This window comes from Spermophilus citellus (genome assembly GCF_964194105.1).
Source record: "Spermophilus citellus genome assembly, chromosome: 18".
Classification (NCBI taxonomy): Eukaryota; Metazoa; Chordata; class Mammalia; order Rodentia; family Sciuridae; genus Spermophilus; species Spermophilus citellus.
In genome coordinates this window covers 12291007-12318779 of record NC_138200.1, presented here as the reverse complement: position 1 = coordinate 12318779, position 27773 = coordinate 12291007, and the positions used below count along the sequence as shown (strand labels likewise).

The 27773-nt window shown below is 57.8% G+C and overlaps 1 protein-coding gene across 8 annotated transcripts; it reads right to left on the bottom strand.

The window, feature by feature from the left end:
* Positions 1 to 620: 620 nt before the first annotated feature.
* On the bottom strand, positions 621 to 26544 carry CIC (capicua transcriptional repressor). 8 transcript variants are annotated; one of them, XM_081274582.1, is made up of 21 exons: positions 26403 to 26544; positions 21262 to 24042; positions 9342 to 9491; positions 9021 to 9255; positions 8806 to 8935; positions 8533 to 8715; positions 8285 to 8450; positions 7212 to 7414; positions 6898 to 7123; positions 6369 to 6472; positions 4910 to 6143; positions 4631 to 4818; positions 4187 to 4308; positions 3928 to 4094; positions 3535 to 3828; positions 3112 to 3434; positions 2574 to 2830; positions 2321 to 2472; positions 2111 to 2242; positions 1701 to 1832; positions 621 to 1615 (listed from the first exon to the last, which is right to left on the bottom strand). In XM_081274582.1, the coding sequence occupies exons 2-21, from the start codon at positions 24029 to 24031 to the stop codon at positions 1248 to 1250; spliced, it is 7536 nt and encodes a 2511-aa protein (XP_081130708.1). In that variant the 5' UTR covers positions 24032 to 24042; positions 26403 to 26544; the 3' UTR covers positions 621 to 1247. The 8 variants fall into 8 exon arrangements, with proteins under 8 accessions (XP_081130708.1, XP_081130707.1, XP_081130713.1 ...); XM_081274581.1 differs by having other exon boundaries at positions 2321 to 2475; positions 3535 to 3825; XM_081274587.1 differs by having other exon boundaries at positions 3535 to 3825.
* Between the last annotated feature and the right edge of the window lie 1229 nt (positions 26545 to 27773).

The following is a 27773-nucleotide window of genomic DNA, read 5'->3' as shown; positions in this document are numbered from 1 at the left end:
CCCTTAGCTGGAACTTCCTGTTGCGACTCTTAAGTAGATACCTACCACTTCCTGTGTAGGTTCCCTGACCCTTCTACCCTGAGTAAGTCCCTCCACACAGTGCAGGTATGGGTGGGTGTCTCAGGTTGATACTTAGTATTCTGAGTCCACAGGCTTGAGCCAAAATGATCAAACCCAAAGAGGCTCATCTGTGGCTGCAGTGCTGGCTTAGGCCACATGGGGGTAGCAGAGGTCACTCTGAGGACAGCCCTGTATGATGGACAGATTGGCCTCAAGCGCTACTTGTGAGCTAGGATCTCTTGGGGCCTTTTTCTTGACTAAGATTCCTGGACTGGTAAGTGTGAACTGCTTTTCTTGCAGCCCTTCATCTCAGGCCTTCCCCAAGCTTCCTCACTGGGTAGCTCAGAAGGGTAATGAGGTTCCCTGAGGAAACAATGGCCCTGACTGCAGAGGCTGCTTTATCTAGAGGTAGGGACCTCTGTCCATGGTGTCCCTCTGATGTTGGGGTGGTCTAGGAGTTGCTCCTTCACTTTGTAGGAAAGCGCACTGCTCCACAACCATCTGGGAACTAGCCTGGAATGCACAACACTCCTTCCCCTTCCAAGCAAGCAGCCACACACATGTGTTAAACAGCTTTAATCTCAGTCATTGCGGCTTCTCGGCACAGTAAGAAATATTGCACATGATCAACATGTTTTGTTCTGGGGATGGGGGCAACGTAGGGGAAAATCACCTTCTTAGAAAGTACAACCCAAGTTGGGAGGGCAGAGGGGGTGGGGAGAGAACCCTCCCCATGCCTGTGGCAAAGTGCAGGAGCCCCCAACCCCCAAAACTAACCTGAGTCCAGCCCCTCTGGGGAAAAAAGGGGTGCATGAACTCCCCCCTACTCCACAGGCACCTCCCTGTGGCCCAAGGCCCACATTACCCTCCAGCTTGCAGCCCTCACATGAGCCATTTTGCATAAAGTACAAGTGAAAAGCTCTGAAGGTCACACGCTCCAGGTTATATACAGGGGCTCAGTGGCAGGAGACTGCCCTGGCTTCCCTCAGCTGCCCCCCAGCACAGGGAGGGAGCTGGAGAGGAGGAAGTACATACAATGGGAGCAGGCCTCATTCCGCCCCAAACTGGAAAGGACGAAATGGCTTTATTGGGAAGGAGGTAACCATCCCACTGCACCCCCATTCCTGCCACCTACACTCTGTGTCCTGAGGGGGTACTGTGGGCCCTGGGATCTATTCAAGAACCCTTCACCTGCCTGTGGCAGCTGTGGAGGGGCCTGAGGGTGGGGGAGAGGGCTGGGGGGCCCCCTCCCAACCAGGCTGTCCAGGTCCTGGCTCTGGGGGTGGAGGGAGTGGTGGGGCAGCCTGGGCTGTGCCAGAGTCCGAGCCAGGTGAGGTGGGGTCAGGGCCCCCAGCAGGGCTGGGAGTGGGAGCAGGGGTAGCAGCGGTGCCAGTGGGGGAAGGTCCAGGGAGGGAGGCCTCAGCTCCAGGAGGCTGCTCTGTGGGAGTGGCTGCCTGCATAATCTTCTGGCGCACCTCACGGATCTTCAACTGCAGACAAACCTTGGATGGGAAGATGTCCGCGTAGCGGGCCTGGAAAGCTGCTGTGGCCTGAGCTGGTGACAGAAAGCAGAGAGGACAGGATGAGGTATACAGACAGACAGGATCTGTCCAAGTAACCCCCAAGACTTCAAGACATACCTGATGGGAAGAAGCCATGGTCCTGAAAGAGCTGCATAACCAGGGCCCGGCGCTGGTCCAGGGTGCGTCGCAGTGATGAGTATGGCACCTTCTCATATTCCAGCTCCCCAAGTACATCCTCAGCTTCTGTACCTGTGAGGGCACAGGGAGCATGGTTAGGGCCACAGCAGCAGCCAAGTCTCCCGACCACTGTCCAAGTGTCCACCAATGCTCCTTGAATTCTATTTCACAGGGGAGTCAGAGTAGGACCCACCCAAAGTCACATGGTGATTAGGGACCTGGTCTCCAGAACTTACTCTTGATTTGTTGTCCTTCCTCTCAGCAATACCCACTCCACTGTTCCTCTTCCTCTGCTGCCCCCCCCCCCAACACCACTCTTACAGATCCTAGGATCCCCACAGTGCCTGCACCTGTGCGGTCAAAGGTGAAGATATCCCCCTCGCACTTGGCACTCTTGGGGGTGTTGGGCTCTGAGCTGCAGCTGGATCGTCTCCTCATCTTGCGCTTGGGTGAGGTGGGATCTTCAGGTGCTGAGTCCAGGTCTGTCCAAACATAAGCAAGATCAGTAAAATTGGTCCAGGTCTGTTCCGCTACCTACCTAGGAACCAGCGCTTGCCTACCAGTCGAGTTCTTTCTCTTTTTGCGGTAAGAGCCCAGGATGGCTCGGGGTGAGGTGGCCAGAGACTGCAAGGTGGGTGAGGGAAGCACCTCCTCTGGCCGAAATTCAGGCAGCTCAGCAAAGCGCTCTTCAAAGTCCACCTCTGACAGGACCCTGCTGGAAGGCAGGCAGGATCACTTCCCCTGCCTTGGCCTGTGGTACCCTCTTTCCCACCAACCCCACACACTTCTCCAAGGACCCCAGCCCCTGCTCACTTGTCCACAGAGTCAAAGGTCTTCTTCAGGGGCGGGGGCCGCACCTTCACCTTCTTGCCGGTACTAGCCGTCTCCTTGCGCTCTGGTGTGTCCCCGGCCGCCCTCCCACTGCTGCCCTCACTGCTGCCACTGCTGCTGCCACTAGAGGCTGCGGCTGGAGCTGGGGCCGGGCTGGGAGGAGTGGGGGGTTCCCCACGACTCTCCAGGCCCAGCCCAGGGACGCGCCAGTCTGAAGACGAGCTGGGGAATTTGCTGGCCTGGGATGCAGACAGACAGGGAGAACAACCCTGGGATCAGACGCACGGGGGCAATGGCCAAAAACAGATAAATGCTGAGACACCCCAACACCTGGAAGAAAACCCAGTCCCATAGCCTCAGGAAGGCCAGGACATAGGCCCCAGGTGAGAAGGGATACAATAAAAAAACAGGAAGCACAAACAGGCATGAAGAGATGAGGAGCAGGACAAAAAAGCAAAAATGAGCAGAGTGCAGTGAAAAGCACCAGGGGAAACCCGCCTGTGGGCTGCTGGATGCTCACCATGGTCTCAGGGCCCTTGGTGCCAGTCCGCTCTTCAGCAGGCAGGGGTGGGGGGGGGCTGCTCCGGGCCGTGGAAGGCCAGGTCTCTGGGAGTGGTGGAGGGCCTGGTGGTGTAGGCTGCCCCTCAAGCTCAGACTCTGGAGCAGGTGGTTCTCTGGCTGGGCCAGGCTCCAGGGACTGCCGGGGTGCAGGGCCAGGCCGCCCAGAGGCACCTGCCTCAAAGGAGCCCACGGGAATGCTGGCGATGGCTGCCTTCACTTTCTGGGGGGCCTTTGGGCTGGGCCGCTGGGCCTTGGGGGCCACTAAGCTGTAGGTCATGGAGCCTGTTGGTGGGTAGAAGTGTGTTTGCTAAGCCAGGCCTAACTGGGGGCCCATCCCCTGGGTTTCCCAACATACCATGCCCTGAGTTGGTCTGACACCCACCTGTGGCACTAGGAAAAGGGCTACTGGGGGCTGGGGTGGCAGTGGCAGGAGCTGGTGGGCCCTTGGGCAGAATGGTGGCAGCAGGTGGGGTGGTGCTAGTGGCCACAGTGTAGACCAGGCTGGGGGGTGCCTGGGATGCCTGGGCCAGGGGTGCTGAGGAGGTGGGTACAGGGCTGCCAGGATAAAATGCTGTTATGACAGGACCTCCAGGGGCTGCACAGGCAGGAGGCAGCTGAGGGCTGGGCACAGGTGACACACCCACTTGGCCGGGAGCCAGCAATGGGGCTTGGCCTGCTGAGAGAGAGCAAGCGAAAGGTGGGGGACCAAGTCATGGCCCAGGCTGTCTCAGCCCCACCCTGAGTCCCCAGCACTGCCTGCCAGGCCACCCCTCACCTGAGAGCAGGGGCTGCACGAAGGCAGGGCCGCTGGGTCCCAGTGAGGTGAAACCTAGAGCTACAGAACTTGTAGGCCCATATGAGGTGACTGCTCCAGCCTGGCTGGATGTAGGGCTGGTGCCCAAGGGCAGCGTGTGCCCACCTGCCGACTGCACATAGGTGATTCTGCCATAGGGAGAGAAAAAAGGAAGAGTGAGGTGAGCTATCCCTATCCCACCCCTTCCCTGGTCTCTAGGGAAGGGCTCAACTGTACTCACCTGGTAGAGGAGGGCAACAAGACTTTCTGGGGCTGTGAGGTGGGTCCGGGGAGTGTGGCTGGGCTCAAGGGCGGCACCAGGCCGCTGGGTGTGCTCACAGGCACGGGAGTCAACTGGATAATCTGTGGGTAGAAGCACCCACAGGCTGAGGTGAGCTAGGACCAAGAGGGGGAAGGAGAGAAATGACACCTAGGTGGGAGCTAAGCAAAAGTGGGAACCTCAGAATTTGGGATAGGAAAGCTGACAAAGAGGTGGAAGACACACAAAAAGAATAGGTGAAGATACTGAGAAAATTAGCTGGACACAGACAGGAAGTAAAGATGGCAAGGTGGAACCCCAGGAAAAAAGAATCAGAAAAGGAGAAAGCAGAAACGATGGTCTATAGGGACTGACATGCAGTAGAAAGAGGAGAGAAAGGTGGAGCCATAGCTAACATGCCCTTACCTTGCTAGGTGGCTGGGCACCATTCTGCACAGGTACTGAGAAAGGTGGACTCACCAGGGGCAGCGGCTGGCCAGCCCCGCCACCCCGCACTGACATGCTAGGGGCCGCCAGGGGCACTAGTACCTTCCCAGGCAGCAGCTGGGCTGAGCCACCTGGGGGCGGGGCCTGCACAGGAGAAACTGACTGGGCTGGAAGTTAAGAGGCAAGAAAGAGAAAGGTTACAAGAAAGCCAAACAGGCCTACAGCCCCAATCCTGCTGCTGCCCAGGCCAGGCCTCACCTTTAGGGGGTGGGGCGGAGGGTACAGACTGCAGGATGGGAATGCCAGGAGTGGGTGCAGTGGCGGCCAGGACCTTGCCGTTGGTGGAGGTGCCCGGCGGAAGGGTGAAACGGATGCTGGTGGTGGGTGCAGGGCCGCTGGGAGCCGCTGCCTTGGTCCCAGGGGCTGGTGCTGGGGCAGGTGCCACTTGAAGCTGCTGGGGCAGCGTGGGCAGGATGTACTGTACCTGGGTGATTCCCCCAGACTTGCCCAGGGCACCTGGTTGCAGGATACCCAGGGGTACTGGCCCATTGGGTCCACTCCCAGCACCTGCTCCTGAGCCCACAGTGGTCCCACTACTAGGGGTTCCCTGGGCAATGAACTGAACAGCAGGGGGTGCAGGGGCCCCATAGCCTGGGGTACCCACAAGTAGGTTGGTAACAGTGGCAGGTGCCTTCCCCACAGTGCCCAAGAGGGGCCCAGCCACCAAGTGTGAGGCTGGTGGGGCGGCCGCTGCTGACTTCTTATCCGAATACACTAAGCTAACACCCAGTGGGGAGCCCCCAGGCACTCGAGACCCAGTGCCTACTTCAGTTCTGCCACTTGCTGTGTCATTTGGAGATGCCTCAACCCGGCCAGAGGTGGGGAAGGGCTTAGAGGCAATGGGCACAGGAGTGCTGCTAACAGGTCGCACCACATTGGTGACCATGGTGGCAGCAGGGCGGGACAGGGGGGCTGCTGGGGCCCCATAGGCCAGCGATGGGGTTGGGGCTGAGGGTACTCGGGCCCCACTGCCCTCCCGCTCCTCCTTGTTTGGGGGCAGGACCAATGTCTGCAGAATGTTTCCTCCCCCACTGGGAGGTGCCGCAATGACTGAGGGACCTGGTGGCTCCAGGCCCCCAACGCTTTCAGGTCTCTTGCGCCGGAAAGTGGCAGGATCCGTTGGGAGGAACCGGGTGGTCTTGGAAGGTGTAGCTGGGCCGCCAGACCCAGGAGGTGGAGGCCGAAGTGGTCCTGCTGCACTGCCCTGTCCAGACTCCTGGGCCTTGAAGGTTCCAGAGCCCAGAGAGAAGGAGGTGGCTACCGAGGCTGAGGAGACGGCAGGTGATGATGAGGAGGAGGATGGGGTGGGACCATAGCCTTTGTTGAAGGCTGCAGGTGGATCTGGGGGCCCTGGTGGCTCAGGGTCCAATGCTGGACGGCAATGGGTAAAGGAGGAACGGATCACTGGTGAAAACACCTTGCGGCCAAAGCCCTGGGTTGAAGAAAGAGAGAGACACTCAAGTGAAAGAAATGCAGACACCTGGACAACCCTAGATGCCCAGCAAGCCTGTTGGCCAAGCCAGCCTAATACACCCCTGCCAGCTGAAGGCCTCAATTCATCTTGGCTGCGACCCAACTCCAAGGGGGTAGGAGCTTGCCCTTTCCAGACCCTAACCTCCCTCCATCCCCTGTGAGACTGAACAGCACCAAGCCTCACCTTGTTGCCCTCTGGATCCTCCCCAGAGCTGTCTCCACTCTCGCTGTCAGTCACCCGCTCCTTGCACTTTAGATCAATGTCAGTCGTGCCAAAGCCATCATCAGCTATGGAAACAGAGAGAATAGTGTGGGCAAGGGGCTAGGTGCAGGCCTGCCTAGGAGTTTATAGTCTGGAACCTGGGCTCTAGTCTCAACTGCCCCAAGCTGGTGGTATTGTCCAAGACACTAGTCCTAAACCAGGACAATGAATACCTGCCCAACTGGAGGAGCCTAAAAGCATGTTGGGGGAGGAGTAATGCATAACAGCATCTAGTGCTATGCTCAACAATGCCTGTGTCTCAGGTCTCCTGCCTGGCATGATAGCTTCCTTGATGGTAGGGTTGGGTTCACTCTGTATGACCAGCACAGATGGCATGTGGTCATAAACAAACGTAAAAAAGAAATAAGGAGCCAATCAGCCTGGATTCTGCTCACCCTCCAACCCTCAGCTTTCGGGTCACCAGCAGGATTATCAGCCCTGCGCTGCTCACCAATGACATCATCGTCCCCTTCCTCCTCACAGATGACCATGCGTTCCTCATCACTTGTCATGTCTTCACTAGCAGCACGCTGGGAACGAGAGGCTCGGGTGGGCAACAGTGGAGGCCGCCCACTGGCTGCTAAGGCACCTCCTTCACCAGGGGCTGTGAAGGGACCTGGAGCGCCATACTGGGTGGAAGGCTTTGGGCCAGAGTATGACGTGGGGCCAGACACCATCTGCAAGACAAGTGGCAGGAAGGGTTCAGCCAGGTCTATTGCTTTTGGAAGCCCTCCCTGTCCGCCCCCTGGTGGCTGCACCCCACACCTGAGTCAACTCTTGCAGTGCCTGGCTGTCAACTTCCCCACCATCCAGGCTGTGTACACCACTATGGGAGAAGGCTCGAGGTCGGGCCGAGCCAGGTCCCCCAACTGTGTGCAGCCGTTCTGTTCCACAGGAGCCACTCCCTGGAGCCTTGGTGTCGGAGCTCAGGAGTGTCTGGGCTGCAACGGACAGGAGTTCAGAGGACACTGTAAAGCAGAAGGGGAACTCTGGCTGTCACAGAAGCAAGAAGCCTCTCACCAGCATCTATACTAGCTAATCCACCCACAGATAATTCTAGATACTAGGGAGAAGCAGGCTGGAATTCCTGGGCCACCTGGTAGGAAAAATAAATCACCCACCAGCCCAGCATCTCCCTCCTGCTGGTTCTTGCCCTCCGGGGCTATAAGAAGCAAGTCCATTCCCAGGGAGGCAGACCTTCTAAGAGCAAGCAAGCCTGGAGACTTATCCTTGTAATAATGGCTGGCTAACAATTGGCCTGTCTGAGCATCAGTTTTCTCACCTCAGAGAGGCAGTAATATCACTCCCTCAAAGAGTTAGAAGATCACATCCAAAAGATCACACCAAAAAAGCACCCCAGAACACTGCTAGGCACTCCAGATACTCTTTGTCAAGTAGAAGCAGCACATCAGGGGCATTATGAGCTGCAGCAGTTCCAACTATGGTCTTGAGAACCAACCAAGCTGAAGTTTAAATTTTGGCTGTGCCGCTTACCAGTTGGTGACTTTAAACAAATGACTTTGTCTTTTTGAGCCTGTTTCCTCATCTGGAAAGGGCTGTGGTTTTGAGTACAAGACAACACATGCCCCATGATGTCTGGCATGTAGAAAATGATCAATAAACAGCAGTTTCTAATGAGATTTATTTGGATATCTCATCTGTATCTCCCTGGCTCCTTCACATACAGCAACTGCAAGTTCCTTTATGGGTAATGCTCCTCAAATAAAAGCAACAAAGCAGAAAGATGCTGCTGGGGCAGGGAGTGAGCAAGCAAGCAGGTAGCTGGCAGCTCTCAGGGAGAGAGGTGGCGGGGTGGGAGAGCCAAGGGGCTGACTAACCCCCAGGGGCGGCGGCAGTGCCCGTCTCCGACATGCTCCGCTCCCGCGTCTCCTTGTGCCCTCCTGCCAGCCCCAGGCTCGTGGGCTTGGCCTCTGAGCTGGACTTCTTTCGGTCCTTGTTGCACCACTTCCAATCTGGGTGGGCCTTGAAGTGGGCCTCCTTCACCTGGCAGGAGAGGGCAGGGCGACCCTTCATTTACCCGCCCCACCAGAGCAAATCAGGAACAGTCAAGAGGAGGAAGCATTACCTGGAAGGCCAGGTCATGGTACTTCTGCTTCTCTTTGGGCCCCAGGGCGTACCACCACTCTCCCAGAATCTTGCTGACGGTCCGGTTGTCCTGGTTGGGGTGGCGCTGGTGGACCAGGGCCCGGTGCCGCTTACTGAAGATCATGAAGGCATTCATAGGTCGCCGTATATGGTCCTTCTCCCGCTACAGTAAACAGTCCAGAGCAAGGTGGTTAGGACCAGGAAACATGCTTGGATGACCACATTATGAGTAAAACGGATAGAAAGGAGGCACCTTATTGGGGCTGCGTCCATCCTTCTCAGAAGATGAGTCTCGTTCCTTGGGCAGGGCACTGAGGGACTGTGTCCGACGTTTTCCAGGTGGCAGAGGCAACTGGATCTCCGGAGACATGATAGAAAGGAAGCTGGGGGAGCATCAGGGACAATAAGGACCATGGCTTTGGCTACCCTCTCCCCCCACCAACTTGTCTCAAGTTGTGATGCACTCACGCATCATCATGGTCACTCTCTGTCTCACTATCCAGCCGGGGCTCTCCTGGGGGGCCAGAAGCCTCTTCCTCAGTGGTAGGAGGGGGACCTTTACCAGGTTCCACCACCCCCAAAGTATGTGGGGGTCCAGGCCCTGGGCTCTCAGGGCATGTGGCTCCAGGAGGTCGCCCAGGGTCAGCATTCCCTGTCCCTCCTGATGATTGCTCATGAGCAACAGCTGCCGACTCAGCAGGTTCTGAAAACACAGAGGTACATCAGAGGGCCACTGAACCACCTACTTCTCCCCATCCACAGGCCTTCCCACAGAACCCTACCCCTCACCTTTGCTCTGATTGGAGGCCACTGGGTGGCTGGCAGGTTGCTGGGCTTCACTCGGCTGCACCGAGGGGTCTGGCTGGCTGGGTGCCAGAAAGGGAACTAAGGAGTGCCAGGGGAACACAGCCACAGAGCGAGGTTCCACATTTGTCCACACTGTGGGAAAGAGACAGGTGAGCTGGATAGCAGGAGAACTTGGCCCTGACCCCCAACTGAAGCTCTGCCCAACCCTGGACAAGGTGGTTCTGTCCCTTCTTTACACCCCTTTCCCTAACCCTAGAGCCTCTTGGGCTTGTCGGTGAGATGTCACTCAGGAAAAACTCCTCCCTGAAAGATCTCTAGATTTATAAAAAAGAAAACAAAAGCAGAAAAGGGAATAGTACTCACAACCCACTCCCCCCCCCACACCTCCACCAGCCCTGCCACCAGGGAACAGACCAGAGGAACGACTGCCTCCTGCCACAAATGAGGTCACTCAGCTGCCATTCCACACTCCTGATGCCCCAAGACTTCTATGGGGTTGGGGACCCCCATGCCTGTCACAGCACATTCCGAGCACCCCATGTTGCCATCTGACAGCCCCTCACATTGGGCTCACAATTCCCTTTCCCTCTCCAGAGGCAGATGGCCCTGTCTTCCCTCCCCTTTCAATTCTCTGTTCCCCCAGGGTTGTGGGGGTCTCACACAGACCAGCCCCTGGTATATAAGATCTTCTTGGACTTCCTCCCCCAAGACCCCAGAGGGCCAACCTGCCCTTCCTGGGCGAGGCTCAGGTGGCTCCAGCAGCTCTCCCCCCTTCCCCAGAGACTTCCAGAGCCCATAAAGAAACCTCCCAACCTCCCTCCCTCCCCTAAACCCCCAAGCTTATCTTCAGCCCAGTATCCAGCCTCCTTGCCCAGAAAGAGGCGAGGGTGTGGTAAACTCAGAAGAAAAGGCACAGACAATAGGGCAAAGGAGAGAACTGTTACAAGTCTCTGCTCAGAAAAGGCAAAAAGTGCCAGGTGTTTCCTTGAGGCTAAGACAGGAAGACACTACCCTCACCAAGAGGCCACCCCAGGGGTCCAACCTTCAGCTCCCTGAGCTGGCACAGGAGGGCGGGCCTGAGCTGGACCTGCCCCTGCCAGACCTCTGGGTAGCCTAGCCAGGAGGGGGTTTCCCCTCTCACTGCCCAGGTCCGGGGGGGGGGGGGGGGGGGGGGGGGGGGGGGAAGTGGAACCAGCAGAGCACTGGAGGAGAGAGGCCCCCGCTAGGGGAAGACGAAGAGGAAAGGAGGGAAACGCCCTAGCCCTGGTCTCCATCATTCCAGGCAGCCCCTTGATCCAGATCAACCTGACCTGAGGTGACCCCCCCCCATGCCTTCAGAAACCTAGACTGGGGGAGCTATGTGTAAGGAATTGGCCTCAAGACCTGATTTTTGAGGGACTAACAAAGAAAAAGTAGCTCTCAAAGAAACAGAGAAATGGGGATCTGGAAGACAGCACTGGAGGATACACAAGACTAAATGACAACCCTGTCCCTTACCCTTGGGGGCCCCAAAAACCTGCTGGGCCCTCCAACCCCACAGCAGCCCCCAGGGACCTAGACCTGTTCCTTTCTTCACAAAATCTCATCAGGGCCTCCTCCTTTCCTAGGAAGTGGGAAAAGAGGGGCTCAACAGACAATGGCGGGCAGTCCTTTGGTCCTACAACCTCTCTAGTACACTACCCTCCAGGTGTCCCAGTCTGTATCTCTTTTTTGTCAAGGTGCACACAAACACTCCAGTCTTGTTTTGAGCAACAGTGTCTCACTTCCCGAGCTAGGCTTATCCTGAGCCCACTACTCAAAGCACCCTCCCCCTTCCGATTCCACACCTTCCACCAGCAGGTCTCAGGCAGCTCCGATTCTAATTCAGGCTCCAAAGACACTCTGCACCCTCGCCTCCCATCTCACCACGGACCTGTTCACCCCATCTCTTAAAAACAGCTTTCCCCAGGTACTCCCCTCTCACTCCTATCGCTCCATCACGTTCCCACCTGCCGTTACTAACCGCTCGGCCCCGTCGGGCTCCGTAACTTTCCCGGTACCCCTTTACTCTGCCTCTACGGTTCTCGTACTACAGCCCCATCACCGTTATTTCAAACTTAACACCCCGACACCTTGACCCCTGCAGTCCAGGGACCCGGCGCTACTGACCGAACATGCCGAGGCCACGGGAGGCCGCGCCGGACGCGGGCATCAGGGGCCTGTGGGCCGAGTACATGGTCCGGCACGGGGGAGCCCCGGCAGGGGCTCGCACCTCTCAGCGACCGTTGCCGCTCCGCCCGCAGCCGGCTCCTCGGCCGTCGCCGCTTGGGCCCGGGGGGAACGGGAGGCCGTCGCCGCATGCCCCCCCCACCGCCCCCCTCCGGCCGCCCCACGCGGGGGTCTCCGCCGGGCGCGCCTGCGCACAGCGCCGCCTGCCTCCCGCCGCCCGGGGGGCGGGGGAGGTCAGAGCGCGCCGGCCCCGCCCCGCCCCCCGGCGCGCGCGGGGGCCGTCACGGGGCGCGCGGCACGGGGGCCATCGGCGCCGCCCCCTCCCTCTCCCTCCTCCCTCGCGGAGTCCGGCGGGCGGGGCAGGCGGGGCGGGGCGCGGCGCGCGTGCGCGGGGGTGGCCCCCTCCCTTCCCTGCTGGCTGGCTTGCTGGCTTGCTCGCTCTCTCGCTCCCTCCCTCCCTCGAAGCTCCGGCGGGTAACGGCTCTGGCCCCGCACGCCCAGGCTGCTAGCGCCGCCCGCCCCGCCTTTCCAGGCCCTGGGCCCGCGGCTCAGCGCCCGGTCGACCTCCGGCCCCAGGCAAGCAGAAGGACCAGCGTGTGTGTGTCCGTGCGCTCCGAGCAAGCCCCGCGCCGAACCACCGCCGCCTCCCCGCCCCGCCACTACTACGCGCTCCCCTCCCCCCGCCGCGCCTCCCCCCGCCCCTTCCCCGCTTCCCCCGCGGCCTTCCGCGCAAGCCCGGCCCCCCGCGAATAATCCCATTGGCTGCTGCTGCCGCGCGCGGGTCAGGCCCCGCCGCGCCCGCCCCCATTGGCCGCCCCGGGGGAACGTCAGTCATATGCAAATAGAGGCAGGGCGGGGCGGACTCCGGTTGGCCCGGAGCCGTCCGGGGGCGGGCCCGCGGTAGGAGGGTGGCAGGAGGGCGCACTGCAGCAAAGGCAGTGAGCCAGGGGGCGGTTCGGGGTGCTGCGCTGCTGCGGAGGCCCTGGGTTGACTATGGTGCTATGTGTCCAGCTCGCAAAAGAAACGCTCACGCGCGGCTCGCCTGGGCGCGTCCGGCCACGCTGGGCAGACAAATCACGTAGGGTGGGCGAGCCATCCCTGATGCCTCCTAACTTATAAGCGCACACACTCCTCATAGACAGACTTCCATGCCACACCCCATTATCACACACAGCACGGGCACCATATGCCCTCTGTCTTACACCCACACTGTCACACGCGAAGTCATACCCCATACACCTGCTCAAACTGATGTACTAACATACACTCAAGATCCTTCATTCCCCATCAATCGTGCACACTCAATTCTCACCCATACTATTTAAATCACCCATTTTGTACATGCCCTGTCACGATACTTCACCAACACATCTTCATCACACTTCCACTAGCCCACATGAATCACAAACTAACATATCAGGTTCCACACTCAGTGTAACAGCATTTGCCTAATATGAGGCCATGGCCTCACTCCCCAGCCTGCAAAACAACATGTCAAACAGGCAGACCTCAGCACAGTCACTGCTTGTCCACTACACACACCCCACATTCCTCCCACACAACCACACACATTCTCATAAAGCCTCCCTAGCACTCATACCCTGACACCACCACACCACACTCTATAAACTTACCCTCACAGACACTATATTCATACTTAAGTACCAGGACCCATCAGTTGTACAGAGCCCTGTGGCCTTGCACCATCATCACTCAGCTACCAGGCCTGACTCATCTACCACTTGTGACACTACCTAGCAGTGTAAAGCAGGGGACAATTGGCTATCCCTCCTGTAACATCCTACCTCCAGGAAAGGGAGGAAAGGGCCAGGAGGAAGAAAGGAAGTTAACACTGGGGTTGTTGTGCTGGGAGCTTGTATTTTCCTGTTCACAGCCTCCTGGGGAAATTTGCTTTATTATGCATGTTTTTCTAGTGAGAAAATGAGAGTCAGGCTGAATAAAGTGTATATGATCATGCAGAATGGATGATACTAGTGCTCAAACTCAAGTGTTCTGGCCTTTACTCAAAATAATCCTCAAGATGGACACAAGCAGGGAATTCCAAGGAGAGGCCCAGGAATATGATCAATCAATGATACAGAGAGACTAGTGAACTACAGAAATGTGAGCAGGTACACAGAGATACAGGAAAGGGTCTGGAAACCACCCAAAAGGGATCCTGAGACCACACCCAGGAGAGGTAGGGGCCTGAGTTCACACCTGGGCAGGTAAAGGTTGCACAGGCTCAGATGGACCAAGACTAGGCTCCTACACAGGCAGAACTTCCACAAGAGCAGGTGAACCCCTTTCCCAGCCTGCCCCATCTACATAAGGAGCTGAAGACATGGAAATGGGGCAAAAACTGGGTAACCTGATCAAGAGGCAAAAGAAAGGTCTGCAGCCTTCTGACCTCCAAAGATGGCAAGGCCAGACACTTGGCTTTGAGCCTGGAGGAGCTACCAGAGGGACTATTAGGTGACTGCCCCCTCCTCCCCATGCAGCCCCAGACTCAGACCCTCCATTACCTCACTGCCCCAGGGACTGCAATGTGAGGCAGAAATTGAGGCTGAAATCAATGTGGCCTGCTATCTCCCCACCACTGCCCCCTCCTCTTCCCACCGGTGAGTGAGTCACCTATTGGTAAGTTAACCCCTTCTCCACTACAGTGAAGCTCAGGGACAGAGCTCAGAGGAACCATGCTCCCCCACTTCTGTTGGAAGAGAAGAGCCAGGCATGGCACAGCAGGGAAAGAGGGCCCCACACATCTGGGAGGACTGCACATCTGTTAGAATACACAGTGCCCGTGGAAAAAGTATGAGAAGAGGCCCCTTTTGGGACAGGGTACAACCAAGTGGGGACCCAGCCTGGCAGGGAGGGGCAGGAATCCGGGCGGGAAGGGCCCCCCTGCCCTGGGCGCTGGGCCAGCCCTATACTTAGCTTCTATTGTTCAGGGTGGAGGAACCCTGGGTGGGGGTGGATTAGGAGTGGAGGGGAGGGAGCAGGACCTATCCCCAGACAACTCCCTCTCTCCAGCCATCCTCAACCCTACTTGGGTCCTCCCTAGCAGGAAAAGACTGAGAAGGTTCCCCAAACCAGGGCCCCAGCCCAGTCTGAGAGGAGGTACACAGCTATCTGTGACTCAAAGCCGTACTGGGCAGAACTGTGATGTAAACTACTCCTAATTCTACATAGGTTTGACCCCTAAACTAAACAGCTCCCACAGTACCACCCCACCCTGGCCTGGGGACAGGGAGCCCAGACAGAGATACCAACAGCCACCAAGGTTAGTGCAGGCATGAGCCTGCCCAGACGCCTGGGGCGACCAGCCAGGGATGCTAACAGGCAGAGTGACTAGCAGACAAGCTCTGAACTTACGGGGCCCCATTTATTGACCCCGCAAGGCACTCCGCCCCCGCCTGCGGCTCCCCACCCTGCTCTCTAGGCCCAGTCCCCGCCTGGGTGTCCCCAGCTCCCCTCACCCGCTCTACACACACACACACACACACACACACACACACACACACCCCGGGTGGCGTCGGCGACGGCCAGGGTTGCCTGGGGAACGAGCCCAGGATTGGGCTGGTGAGGCTCGGCAGGGATAGGGGCCTAAAAATAGCGCCACAGTGAGTCAGTGTGAGTGGGGCTGGGGTAGGCAGGAGAACCAGGAGCGGAAAAAAGGCAAGAGAAAGGAGCAAGGGAAAATCCCCAGGGTCTAAGAAGGGCAGGATGTGGATGAAAAGCGGGATAGGGCCTTGTGGGTGGAAAGGTGCGGGGCAGAGAGAGACTGGTGTACAGGCGCCAGGACTGTGAAGGTTGGTCGGCGCGAGCTAAGGGAGGCGCCAACGCCCGGGCGGAGGAGGGGGCGCCGCCCTGTGTTCCCCTCCCCTCCCAGCGCTCACGAGATTTTCCACTCGCTGCCTGGCCCCCAGCCAGACCCCGGCAGGCCCCACAAAGCCGCTTTGTGCTGGGAAGGCGGGTGGCCGCCCCACCGGCCTGACACCCACGCGGGCCGCTGCGGGGCGCGGGCCAGCTGGCACCCGAGCTGTCTGCAGGGCCCGGGGGTGGGGGCACCCAGCGCGAAGACGCAGTCGCGTAGGGGTTAACTGCGCAGGGGCGGAGGGAGTGGGCTTTGGCCAATCGGCGGTCGGCGAGTGCAACATCAGCCAATGGGAAGGACCGATGCCTCACGCCGGGGGCCTACCCCCTGAGGCGCGCGGGAACCTGCACCCCTAGGTGCAGACCGGGGTAGGGCGCGGTCCTCACACCGTGCCTGTCGGCATCTACGAAGCCCCAGGTGCACGGTTTCTGTTTACTTCGCGATCAGCAGGCTTAGAGGGGGGTAATCTCGCAGTCAGATGGTGGCACGACCTACATTTGAACCCGTTTGCCTGGCTTTTCTGCCTAAATGAGGGGACGGGGGTTCCCTGCTCGTAACCTGGTGGGGGGCAGGAACAAGGGACGGAGTGCGGGCGGAGGAGGCGACTCGGTGGGCGAGGGTCCAGCCGCCTGTGGTGCAACCGCTGCCGCCGTTGGTAATGAGAGCCAGACGCCGTCGCCGCCGCTAATGCGCCTCCCTCCCGGCCACTAATGGAGCCATTAATGCCCGGGCGCCGGGGGCTCCGGGACATACCCCCCCCCATCTCCCGCTGCGCATGCGCGCACCTGCTGCCCCGCGGCCTGCAGCCACCAGGAGGCAGCCTGACCCCTCCAAGGGCCTAGTGCTGGGGTCTGCTAAACTGGGGGAGCAAGGGTCTCTTCCTTTAAGTCACAATTGACTCATAAGCCCCTGCAACCTCACGAATTGTCCCTCCCCCTCCAGTCCTCTCCCCCAAGCTCTTCCCAAACTAGGGCCTCCTTCCTTTTCCAGAGCAGTCTCCAGGGATCTTTGACACTTAGATCCCACGTCTTCCCTCCCCAGCTCTAAACCCTGTCTTGGCTATTTAGGGGCTCCAGAATACAGCCCCAGCTTCTCAGTCTGGCTTGAATAGCCTGACCTGGCTGGACCTGTCCTCCATGTCCATGGCACCCTTCCACCAAGCCTGGGTTCTTGTGTCGGTTCCAGCCTTAGCTAGCCACTCAAAGAGTTCATGCACTTTGACTGCGCCTGGCCTTTGCTTATAAACCTACCTTGGCCTGGATTGCTCTGTCCTTCCTTTCACTACTATGAAACCTGCTCATTCTTCATACTTAAGTTCAAATGGCACCTCCGATGAAAAGTCTACCTGAACCTCCCTCTCAAGCCCCTATGGGCAAATGAGTTGCCTCTATCCTCAGGATTCCCTGTAGTCAATACTTCCTTTGGCTCATCCTTTTCTGTGCCTCCAACATCACATCTGCCTTCCCCAGGCACTTGTCCCAAGACTACTCAGTCCTAGACCTGGCAGAGGTAGCAGGAAAGAACTGATTTGAGAAAGAACTGTTTGAGAAAAAATGGAAATTAGTACTAGGAAGAGCCTGGATTTGGGAGTCAGGAGACCCAGGCTCAACACCCTCAGTCCCTCTCCAGGCCTCATTTACCCTACCTGCCCAGCTATAGTTGATGGGTACTGCCTTGACTCTAAGTTGGCACCACAAGCATCCCCTGGGAAGCAGAGGTGGGGTTGATCTGGGTCATGCCCTCTAGCAGGTGGGTGGCCACAGGAGCTGCTTTCCTGCCACCCTCCACAGCCGGATCTCCTAGCTTGGCCCATACAGCCCCCGCCTTCCTGCCTGTCTGGGGAACAGGTGCCCGAATGACTGCAAGATGGAGCCTAACACTTCTCTGGAGATTATGAGGACAATAGTGGGCAGTTGATTTGTGAAGGAGTAAGAGGGGGCCCCCATGCCCAGACAACCTCCCAGCACTTCCCAAGAAGGAACAGGGGACCTGGTGCTTAGCAGTTGCTCACTGACTTAAAATAAGATCAGAGAGCCAGGCACAATAGTGCATACCTGTAATCCCAGTGACTTGGAAGGCTGAGGCAGGAGGATTGCCAAGTTCAAAGCAACTTAGCAAGATCTTGTCTCAAAAAGGGCTAGGGATGTAGTGCATTGGCTAAGCATCCTTGGGTTCAATCCCTAGTACCAAAAAAATGTGTGTGTGTGTGTGTGTGTGTGTGTGTGTGCATGTGTGTGTAAGATGGGGTGTGAGTTTGGGGTGGGGGCAGCAACAATGTGTAAAGACTAGGAGAGAGCCAAGGGGTCAGGCCATGCAGGCCCAGGGAGAGAGGACCCTAAGACTGAGAACCAAAACAGCTTGGGCTGGAAGCTCTAACAAGGACTGAAGTCTAGAGAGGAACAAACCCACAAAGGTAGAAAGCCAGACTCACTCAGGCAGCCTGAGGTTCAAGAGAGATACAGAAATAGAGAAATAAGAGAACAGGGACATGTAGTGGTTTGAAGGGAGACAGAAGTCCAGAGGAGGGGCAATGCTTGTCAATAAATGGAAGCCATGCAGGAAGCTGGAGCTGGGAGGGAGACCACGCCAGGAATGGAACTGAGACATCTGGCCTCCTAGGCTGGGACTAAAGGCTTGGGTGGGGTTCTTCTCCTTGAGAGCAGGCGGGAATAGTCAGAGGGAGGTGGCAAAGGCAGCTGGCTAGCCATGCCATGCACAGAATGCAGAGAATGCCGGCAGCCTGCCCCAGCACATCCCCCAGAGGAAGCAAATGCCTGGCGGGGGGCAGGAGCAGGCAGGCTGCCCTGGGCCACCCCCTCACACCTGCTACCCTCCAATGGAGGGTAGGGCCCTCGCACAGGTGGGTAAAGGGGGCCAGGACTGCAGTCTCACTGTGCCAATGGAGGCAGTCTGCTCTATTTGGGCCTGAGAGGGAGGAGGTCCCAAGGTACCCACCTCCCAAGGTTTTAGAGAAGTCTCTGGGAGAAGAATGAAAGGGCCAGCTGGCTGGGGGTGGGGGGGGTACAGCCTGGATACCTCAGCATAAGTGTTGTCAGGGAGGCGCTGTTCAGAACTGCCAGGACAGGAATTGGACAAGTTCTGACGACCAGGTAGCCTCCAACAAAGGGCCTCGTTTTTCTGAACTTCAGTTCTATCCCTGAACCACAGGGCTGGTAATCCTTGCTTCACAGCATCAGGTGGATTTGATGAAATGTCCCCAAGCCTGGGGTTGAGCACAGGCTATATGCTCAATTAAAAAAAGGTTTATTATTGTTTTTATTGTTATTATTGATAGTGCTTAAAAGCCTGAGATCTTGGGTCAGATAGCCTGAGTTCAAATCCTGGCTTGCTTCTTAGCTTGGTGACCTCTCTGGACTGCAGTTTCCTTCTCTGGCCAATGGAACTGACCTCCAGGGGGCGTTTCAAGGACTCAATCATGAAAAGCTCAGCAGGGATCTGGAACAGCTTATGAGGCACAGGCATCCCCAGTGCTCAGTAAGTCATTACTAGCTCTTAGTGCAATATGGTGATTGGCAGACCTGGTTCAAGGTCTGGGCCTGCCCCTCCCTGGCTGGAGACCTCAAACGGGATGACTTCCTTTTTGACCTCACTTCTACTCTGGAAAATGATGGTAAAAGCACCTGCTTGGGAGGCCTCAGCATCACCGGCAGCAGTGCCAACCCTCCCCACTCTGCAGCAGTGAGGGGTCATCTGAGACAGTGCTCTAGGGCCAGTGAAGGGATTGTGGGCGTGTGGGCGGTGGGTAGTGAAGGGGTGGTTGGAGACCCTCTATTTCAGTTTCTTCTTCTGCCCAAAGACAGAAATCTTGTCATGCCTACTTCTGAGGAATTTTGCTCATATCAACTACAACAACAAATGCAAGGGTCAAGGGAGGGGTGAAACACTGTGCTGACTACCTCAAAATGTGAGTTGGGGAGTAGGCATAGCCCATGCCCTGTGCCCTGGCTCTGGAGACAGGCCTGGGCTGGAGCTGTGTGAAGGCAGGGCCTGGTTCCATCCTGAATTGGCCCCGTCCCAGCTGAAGCTACAGCAACTCCTACCCACATCCACACCTTCTTTCTTCCATGGTCACCCTGCCTCTGGTCTCAGGGATTTGGTGCAGCTGTGGTTGAATCCGCTCAAAACATTCTACAGCTCCCTAGTACTCTCAGGATAAAGTTCACAAGTCTTCTAATGGCTCTCTGCAACTGGACCCTTGCTCTCTAATACAGCTGCACATCCCAACACTCACCCACCATCCTTAGCCCTTGACTTCAACGTCCTGTAATTGTGTCCTTCCACCTTTAAATCTTTGCCCAAACTCTTCCTTCTGCCTGCCTACCTAGCCGTGCTCACACCTGTAGAGCCTTCAGGTTTTAGTTCACAGGCCTCAGGTTCCTGCTCCAAGAAGCCTTTCCTGAATTTTCAGGCTGGATCAGCATCTTCTCTGGGCTTCCAAGGCCTCCTGGGCTTCCCCCAGCCTATCCCTGACCGTGCTAGACTGTCACTGTCCATTATAGGTCTGTTGACTCCAGGGATTGTGAGCCATGTGAGGGCAGGGATGTGTCTTCAGCACCATCCAGCACAGGGCTGGGGACAGATAGACAAAGAGGAGGCCTTGTGCCAACAATAGATAAATAAAATGGTGCTAGGGCTGGTGACAGTTCTGTCATCCTTGCTCTGAGTTGCTCCTAAAGGCCCAAGCTGGTCTGGACCCCTGGCTCTCCAGCACCATCTCAGAAGTGCCACTCTTCCAGCCCCAGCCTCAGCCCTGCAGCCACAGACTTCCTCCCCTCTCTTCTTAGGCTGTCCTCCTTCCACCTTGGAGCCTTCCCACAGGCCTCCTTCAGGAGGCTCTTCCAACCCTAGAGTTGCTGGTTTGGACTCATCAATTAAGATAACTCTTGGTTTACCCACTCTGACCCAAGGGCTGCCAGACTGGATTCACACCTGGAGGGGTGTGCAGCACACCCTGGCTCCCTCCATGGTACTGACCACATCTGTAATGTTTAATGGGCTCCAGTCTTTGGTCCTGTCACTGCCTGGAAAGGACCTGTTAAAGCCTTGGTTTTTCCATCTGCAAAACAGTATTACAATCCAGTGGTCATAAGCTGGTCTGCCTAGGTTTGAAGGGTAGCTCCAGGATTCATTAGTCATGAGACCCTGGGCAAGCCACTAACTTGGCCTCAGTTTCTTCTGAACAAGAATAAACAGGCCGGGCTCATTGGCACATGCCTGTAATCCCAGCAGCTCAGGAGTTGAGGCAGAGGACTGCAAGTTCAAAGCCAGCCTCAGCAACTTAATGAGGACCTGAGCAACTTAGCGAGACCATGTCTCAAAAAAAAAAAACAAACAAAAAAAAACAGAATAATCATGTCAGCCTCCTGTTGGAGTTGTTATACAATTATACAAATAAAAGGAGCTAACATTTTACAAGTGTTTAGAATAGGACATGTATGTGAATGCTATATTATAGAATGGGTGTGAAAACTTGTTGAGATAACCCACATGCAGTGCTTATCACAGAGATGCCCCTGCCCAGTCCAGGATATGGGAACTGTCACCATAATTATCAGCCCCAACAGGGGCCTGACATGGAGTGTACATTCAATAGAGAACTGCTGATTGATGGACCCCTTGAGAGCATGGTCCATAATAGGCAGCATCTGGAAACACACATCAAACCTTGAAAGTCCAGTCCCCTGCCTGAGGCATATACAGCAACATCTGAGCAGAGAGGAAGCCAGCCTCTCCACAAACCTTGAAGAGGCCTATTCAAAGTTAGCCCTTGCCCAGCCCACCCACCTGCCCTCTTACCTGTTCCAGGCCGGCCCATGATGACTTCCTTCTTGGGGGCAGGATGGCTGGTATAGCTGCTGGGCACCAGGACAGGCAACAGGGCAGCAGGTGAGGGATGGAAGGCCACAGGCTGGAAGGGCGAAGAAGCCAGGCCAAAGGTGGGCATCGGCTGGGCCACAGCAGTTGGCGCAGCTGGAGGCACGGTGATGGGCACAGGGGCCGGCAGAGGTGGGGGCAGGCCAGGCTTCCCACTGGCCACCCCAGGGGGCACTGGGGTCTCACGGCAGCCCCGCCCAGGTCCCCCAGCCCGTGCCTCACCAGCAGTGCCCACATCCCCAGGGAATTTGGAGGGCAGCGGCACATCAGGGTTACGGACAATGACAGGTGAGTCCCGCTGCACAGCAGGCACCCTGCGAACTGAGGGCCCTGGATCCGAGGTTAGGCCGGCAGGTGGGGGCAACAGCAGCAATGGCGAAGGCTGGCGGGAGCGAGAGAAGGGCACAGCAGGTGATACGGCCCGGAAGCCAGCCGGTGTGGAGGGTGTAGGTGTGTGGGACACCGAGTCCACACTAGAGTCTAAGCTGTCGCCCTTGGGGAAGTCTGGGGCAGCTCCTCCACCCCCTGTGCCAGGGGCCCCCAATGACCCTGGGTGGGGCAGCAGCTCGGTCTTTCGTCTCCCGGGGCTGATGGGCACAGTAAAGGTTAGGTTGGTCTGGAAAGTGGGTAGAATGCCAGAGGAATGGCGCTCTCGAGGGGCAGGCGGTGGTGGGTGGGGACCCAGGTCTGGTGGTGTCAGAACGCCTGCCTTAGGGGTGCTGGCACTCAGATGGCGACTTCGAACAGCGGTGCGCTGGATGACTGGAGAGGCATTGATGGGGCTGAAGTTGGCAGGGCGGAAGCCGAAGAGTGGCGAGGGTGAGGGTGACGGGGCAGGCGAGAAGGGTGACTGTGTAGAAACGGGTGAGAAGGAGGGTGTACCCGAGCGGGAACTGCCCAAGGACACCAGCATCACAGCGGCCTCACATTCGTCGAACTCAAAGCGTGACAGGTCAGTGGGGGCCACCAGGCGTGGGCGTGAGTCTCCCCGGGCTGCCACGCTGCTGGCCTCACTGTCCCTTGATGTCTCATCACCCCAGTCAAACTCGGTGCTGCCCTCACGGGCCGCCACGCCAGTTGGTCGCCCAGCCCCACCGGGCCCACCATCAGCCAGGCCCTCCATCTCCTTGGTCCGCATGGACAGGTGACGTGAGCAATAGCCCCGCCTCTGTGACTCCTTCATGCAGCCATCTCGTGAACACAGGCGCCGCCATTGTTTGCCATTGAACTTTTTCCGGATTCCATTGGGTGTGCAGACGACATCGCCCTTCTTGTACTTCTGCTGGGCAGCCGTCAGTGGTGTGCGGGCTCGGGCTGCTGGCGCAGCCCCCTTCTCCAGTGAAGCCACACTGCTACTCCGGCTGCCACCCTGGCTCCCCTCCTGGCAGGGCGAGGGCTGCTCACCAGGGCGGCCAGGGCCAGCAAAGGCTGGGGATTTGGGGGGAGGTGACAGGAGTTGGGGTGGGGGCAGAGGGAGCAGGGCTGGGGTGCCCAGGGCTGGTGGGTGCTTCTCCTCTCCCTCCTCACAGTGAGCCCCAAGGTTGCCACCGAAGCTGATCTTGGAGACTTCAGCATCCTCGGGCTGTTTGGGGTCCATGGCAGCAGGGCAGGGTGGAAGGGCAGACCCAGCCTCGGCCTGCTCTTCCTCAGGGCCTATGGGGGGCTTCCTCAGCAGGGCTTCAGGTTCCCATGGTGGCCGCAACAGGCGTAGGCTAGAGCGAGCCACCCACACAGCCTCCTCAGGTTCACGATGTAGCGGCTGCTGGGGATGTGGTAGGGCGCCTGAGCCAGGGCTGAGGCGGACCTTGTAGGCAGCTGGCTTAGTAGCCACCTCCACCACCACGCCCTCACGGTAGGCAGCCACGCCAGGCTCCACACAGGTACAGACAGCTGTACCCACCACCAGTGCACCCGGTGGTGGTGTGGCATCCAAAACCACATCCACACCACCACCTGGCACCCCCTCATAGAAAGTCAGGGCCCTGTCACCAGGGAACTGCACACCTAGGTCCTGGCTTCGGCGCACCTGGCGCACCACAGCAGGCAGGAAGAGGCCATCACCACGCCTAGCCAGCACCCGCTGGGACCGCAGCTGCCGCAGGTCATAGCCGCCACTGGTGCCTCCAGGGGGCCAGGGACCTGGACCACAAGCCTCAACAGACTCATCCTCCAGGTCGGCTGAGTGCTCACTGGCTGTGTCAGTGGAGGAAGAACGGGTGGAGGTGGGTAGCCGTGGAGGCACACCCAAGGTGCTGGCCTCCTCAGGGATCCGTTCTTGTTCTTCAGGGACCCCAGACACCCCACTGTTGCCAGCCCCATGCTCCTCTACATACTTCTTCTTGGGCGCACGAGACTTGAATGTGGCTGTCTTACGGCTGAGTGAGGGTTCCCAACGGCCTGCCTCCCCATCCCCCTTTGGGTCCTCAGCTGGACCTGGGGTTGGGTCACTGGGGTGTAGCTCTGGGGGTGGCCCCTCAGCCCCAAGGCCCCGCTCAGTCTCCTCCTCCTCGCCTTCTTCAGCCTCTTCTGGCCCCAGTTGCTGTTGTGGCTGTGCCTCTTCATCCTCCTCCTCTGGCTTGTCACCCTCCCCAACCCCTCGCCGCCTCAGAGCCTTGGCCCTGGTGGCTGGTGGGGACTTGTTGCCACTGCCAGGACCTGAAAGGCCAGTGCATGCTTTCTTCATTGGCTTCATCTTTTGTCCACCTGCAACATGGGAGAGCAGACGGGGATCACTGGGAGAAACTTAGGAAACCCCCCAGACCCAGTGTCCCCCAATATTTCTTACTTGCTGAATCCACTGCCTCAAGTCCATGATCCCCAGGGCCTTCTCCCTGGCTGTTCTCAACTCATGTGGGCCCTAGCTGGCACCCAGATACAGACTGGCACTTGCATCCCCTGAGCATATACACTCTGGCTCCTTGGGGAACACTCACATATACCTGCTCTCTCTGCAGAGGACACAGAATGTGCATGCACATGCTCCAACAGCCCCAAGGGGATGTGAGGAGCACTGACAGTTCACACCTATGGAGCACCGCTTTGTCTGAGCCCTGTGCTAAGCTTGCCTTTGCTAACTCATTTCATCCTCCAACAACCCTAAGAGGTGGGTGCTACTATCAGCCCCATTTTATATTTGAGGAAACAAACGGCACAGAGAGATTAGGCAACTTGACCAAGATCATCCAGCTAGGAAATGGCAAAGCTAGGGTCTGAACCCAAACAATCTGCCTCCAGAATCTGCACTCCTAACCATTTCAGTGTGCTGCCTGTCACATGATCCAGAGGGCATGCTTAGTCTCACTGTCACCATCCAGAGAGTACACACAATCAAATGCACACACATATATAAGCACCAGGCCAGAGAAAAGGAGATGACTGGGCTGTGATGTGAGCCTCTCTCCCTCTACCTTCCCTCCATCCCTCTGGGCAGCTGGGCATGGCCAGGCACTGTGAAAAGGAGTGGGTAAAGAGAGTCTCAAAGGATGGCTGCCCACTCTGATCTGCACCTCAAGCTTGCCAGATACAGCCATCTCCCCAGATCCTGGCAGGGAGCAGCCAGGGGCATATCTGGGGCAAGAGCTCACAGCCAGTGCTGCCACAATGCCATGCATAAGCACATGTACGCAAACAAACAGTCATCACACAGTGGGACACAGAGCTGTACCCCAGGGTTTCTCTGACCCACTGGACAGGAACCTGCCCCTCCCCCACAGCACAACTGTGATACCCACAAGCCCAGCCCCCTCCTTCTGGCCTGCATGCATCTCAGCCCTGACTGGGCTGGCTCTGACAGTATGGCCCAGTAGGCTGCTCCCCCACCTGGGGGGTCGCCAAATATGCCCTCCAAATCCAGGTGGGGATAAATAGGATAAGGTCAAAAAAAGCAGGACAAGCCCAACAAACCAACCTCACCCACTTCCTGAACAGTCATTACTGCCCGCCCCCTTTCAAGCTGCCCTGAGAAAGGGAAAAAACTTTACTCTCAAGTCACTTTGAGAATGTGAGAGGGTAAAAGAGGGCTTCCAGGATGGTTGGGAGGGCCCAGGAGCAGAAGATAAACACAGTCAGAGGCACCCCTGACAGTCTTCAGGCTCCCCAGGGATCCCTGGCCTCATGTTCTCCCACTTGGGCCCTGTTCCTCCTACGGACCCTGTAGTCCCAGGCCTGTCCCTTCTATGGGCCAATCCTGTGATCCTCATAGGCAAAGCATAGAAGGCCAGGGAATGGCACCCAAATGCCCAGCAGTTCAACAGCCATCACCACCTTCTCCCCTTTGACGGGCTAGGCAACATTTCTGGGGACTGAGATCTGGCCCCAGTTCTGTCTAAACACAAACCTTTAGATACCCCACCCTGGGCCTACAACCACAGCCAGGCACCCCTAGACCCTGCTGCCCAGCCCACCCTCTTCACCCCAGAAACTAAGCCTCTTTCTTTTCCTGAGGGCCTGCTTTCTTCCCATCCACCCCTCTCTGGAACTCCCACTCAGGGTCCTCCCCTCCCTCAGGATCTGAGCAGCAACTCCTGAAGCCCAGGCCAGCCTAGGCCCTGGCTCTGTGGAGTCTCATTCCCTCTGTTCCCATCAACCTTCCTGGCACCAGCTTCTCTGCCACTCTCTTTCTATCCTGTCACCACCTCTACCTCTCTCCTCACAGGCCCTAGGCCCCTCCTCTGTTACCCTCTCCTTGGCACCTCCATTTATCTCTGTCACCTATCCTCCCAGTCACCCTCCTGTCAGCCATCTCTGGACCTGACAACTTCTCTCTCCATCACCTCTCCCTGTCACCCCCTCCAACTCTGTCCCCTCCCTCTCCCTGTCACCCTGATCCAGTCCTGTCACCCTTCCATTCCTGTTACCGGTTCTCTGCCTTCCACCCCTCCCCCCAATCAACCCTCTTCTATCACTCCTCTCTCCACCACTTCTTCCACTCCGTGTCCCCTTTACACCATTCCTCCCACCTCTTTCCCCCTGTACCCCCTTTTCCGTGTCCTGCCACCTGTCCCCCCTCGACCCCCGTCCCCCACACCACCGCTGCCCATGTCAGCCCCGGCCCCGCCCCTCACCTTGAACTCGGCGAGGTTTCGGGGCGGGGGGCCGTGGCCCCGGCTTGGTCCGGTCCGGTCCCTCCCCGCCCCCCCTCCAGCTCTCCCTCTCGATTCTCCCTTTTTTTTTTACTCCAACACACAAAATGGTGAATGGACCTGCAACAGCTGGAGTGATCAGCCAATCAGCGGTCACAACCCCGCTGACTGGCGCCAGCCTAGTCCAATAGATATTCGCAGCCTAGTCGGCTCCGCCTCCCAGCGACGAGCGACGCTCGCAACGACCAATCGTGCCCTTGCGGCAGCGCTAGGAGGAAGGGCCAAAACCCAAGACCGGCCTCCCTCCGGGACCGACACCAACCTGAGCCTACGACCGCCTGATCTGCCTAGAGCCCGGCCCTACAACAAGTGATGGACACTAGCCTTGACCAATTGCAGGTCAGTTTAGTGCCCGATGACTAATACAGTACCCAATCACCATGCACTCTAGGCCGGAACCCAACCTCTGTGAGGGACAGTAGCCAATTAAATGAACGAAGGAGGGGCTAAGGAACGGACTCTCCAATAAGCAGGCTGAGAAGGCGTGGCCCGAGCGTTTGTTGACCGGCTAGTCGCAATTCCTGCTGGGAATAGTAGTCTTCTCACGTCTCCAGCCGGTAGTCGACAGTACAAGGCAGACTACAACTCCCATGTGACAGAGTGCCCAGAGCACCAAAGAACCCGGGCGAGGAGAAAAAGTCGGAAAGGGCTGTTCCTTGTGCGTCTCTCTGGACACCAGGAACATCTTAGACCCAGGGCCCCGACTCACCTGGATTCTCGGCTCTGGCGTCGCCGGTGGCTCCTCTCAGTGGCGGCGGTAGCAGCACGAGGGGGAGGTGCGAGGAGCAGCCAACCGCCAGCCACGAGCCCCGCAGCCAATCAGCAGGGGCCTGGGCGGTGCAATGACCTCACCGGTTCTACTCTCTTGCCCCTCCCCCACGTGGTGTTGCTGCCGGTAGCCGGAGTAGGGAAGTTTGGGGTTGGGGGGGATGGGAGGAGAGACAGTGATGTCACCTTTCCCCTGCTCGATTGGCTGTCGGGTGGTCAAGACTACAACCAATCAATGATCTCTAAAAGTCTGGCGCGGCCCCGCGGAAAGCCCTGTTGCCACCGCGAGGCGAGAGAACGCGCGCTTGTGGGGTGGCGCGCGCTACTGTGTACGCAACGCGCACGGCCTGGGGCTTAGGGGCCCTGCGGACAAGTCATCACCTCAAAGATTTTGACATTTAGGTCAGTTCGGTTTTCTGACAACCCCCCGAAGCTTCATGGTACTTCACACTGCATTCTGGGAAGTACACTAGTGTTCTCACCTGGAGAAGGGAGATTTTTTAAAGGTCGTGGGATGGGATATCA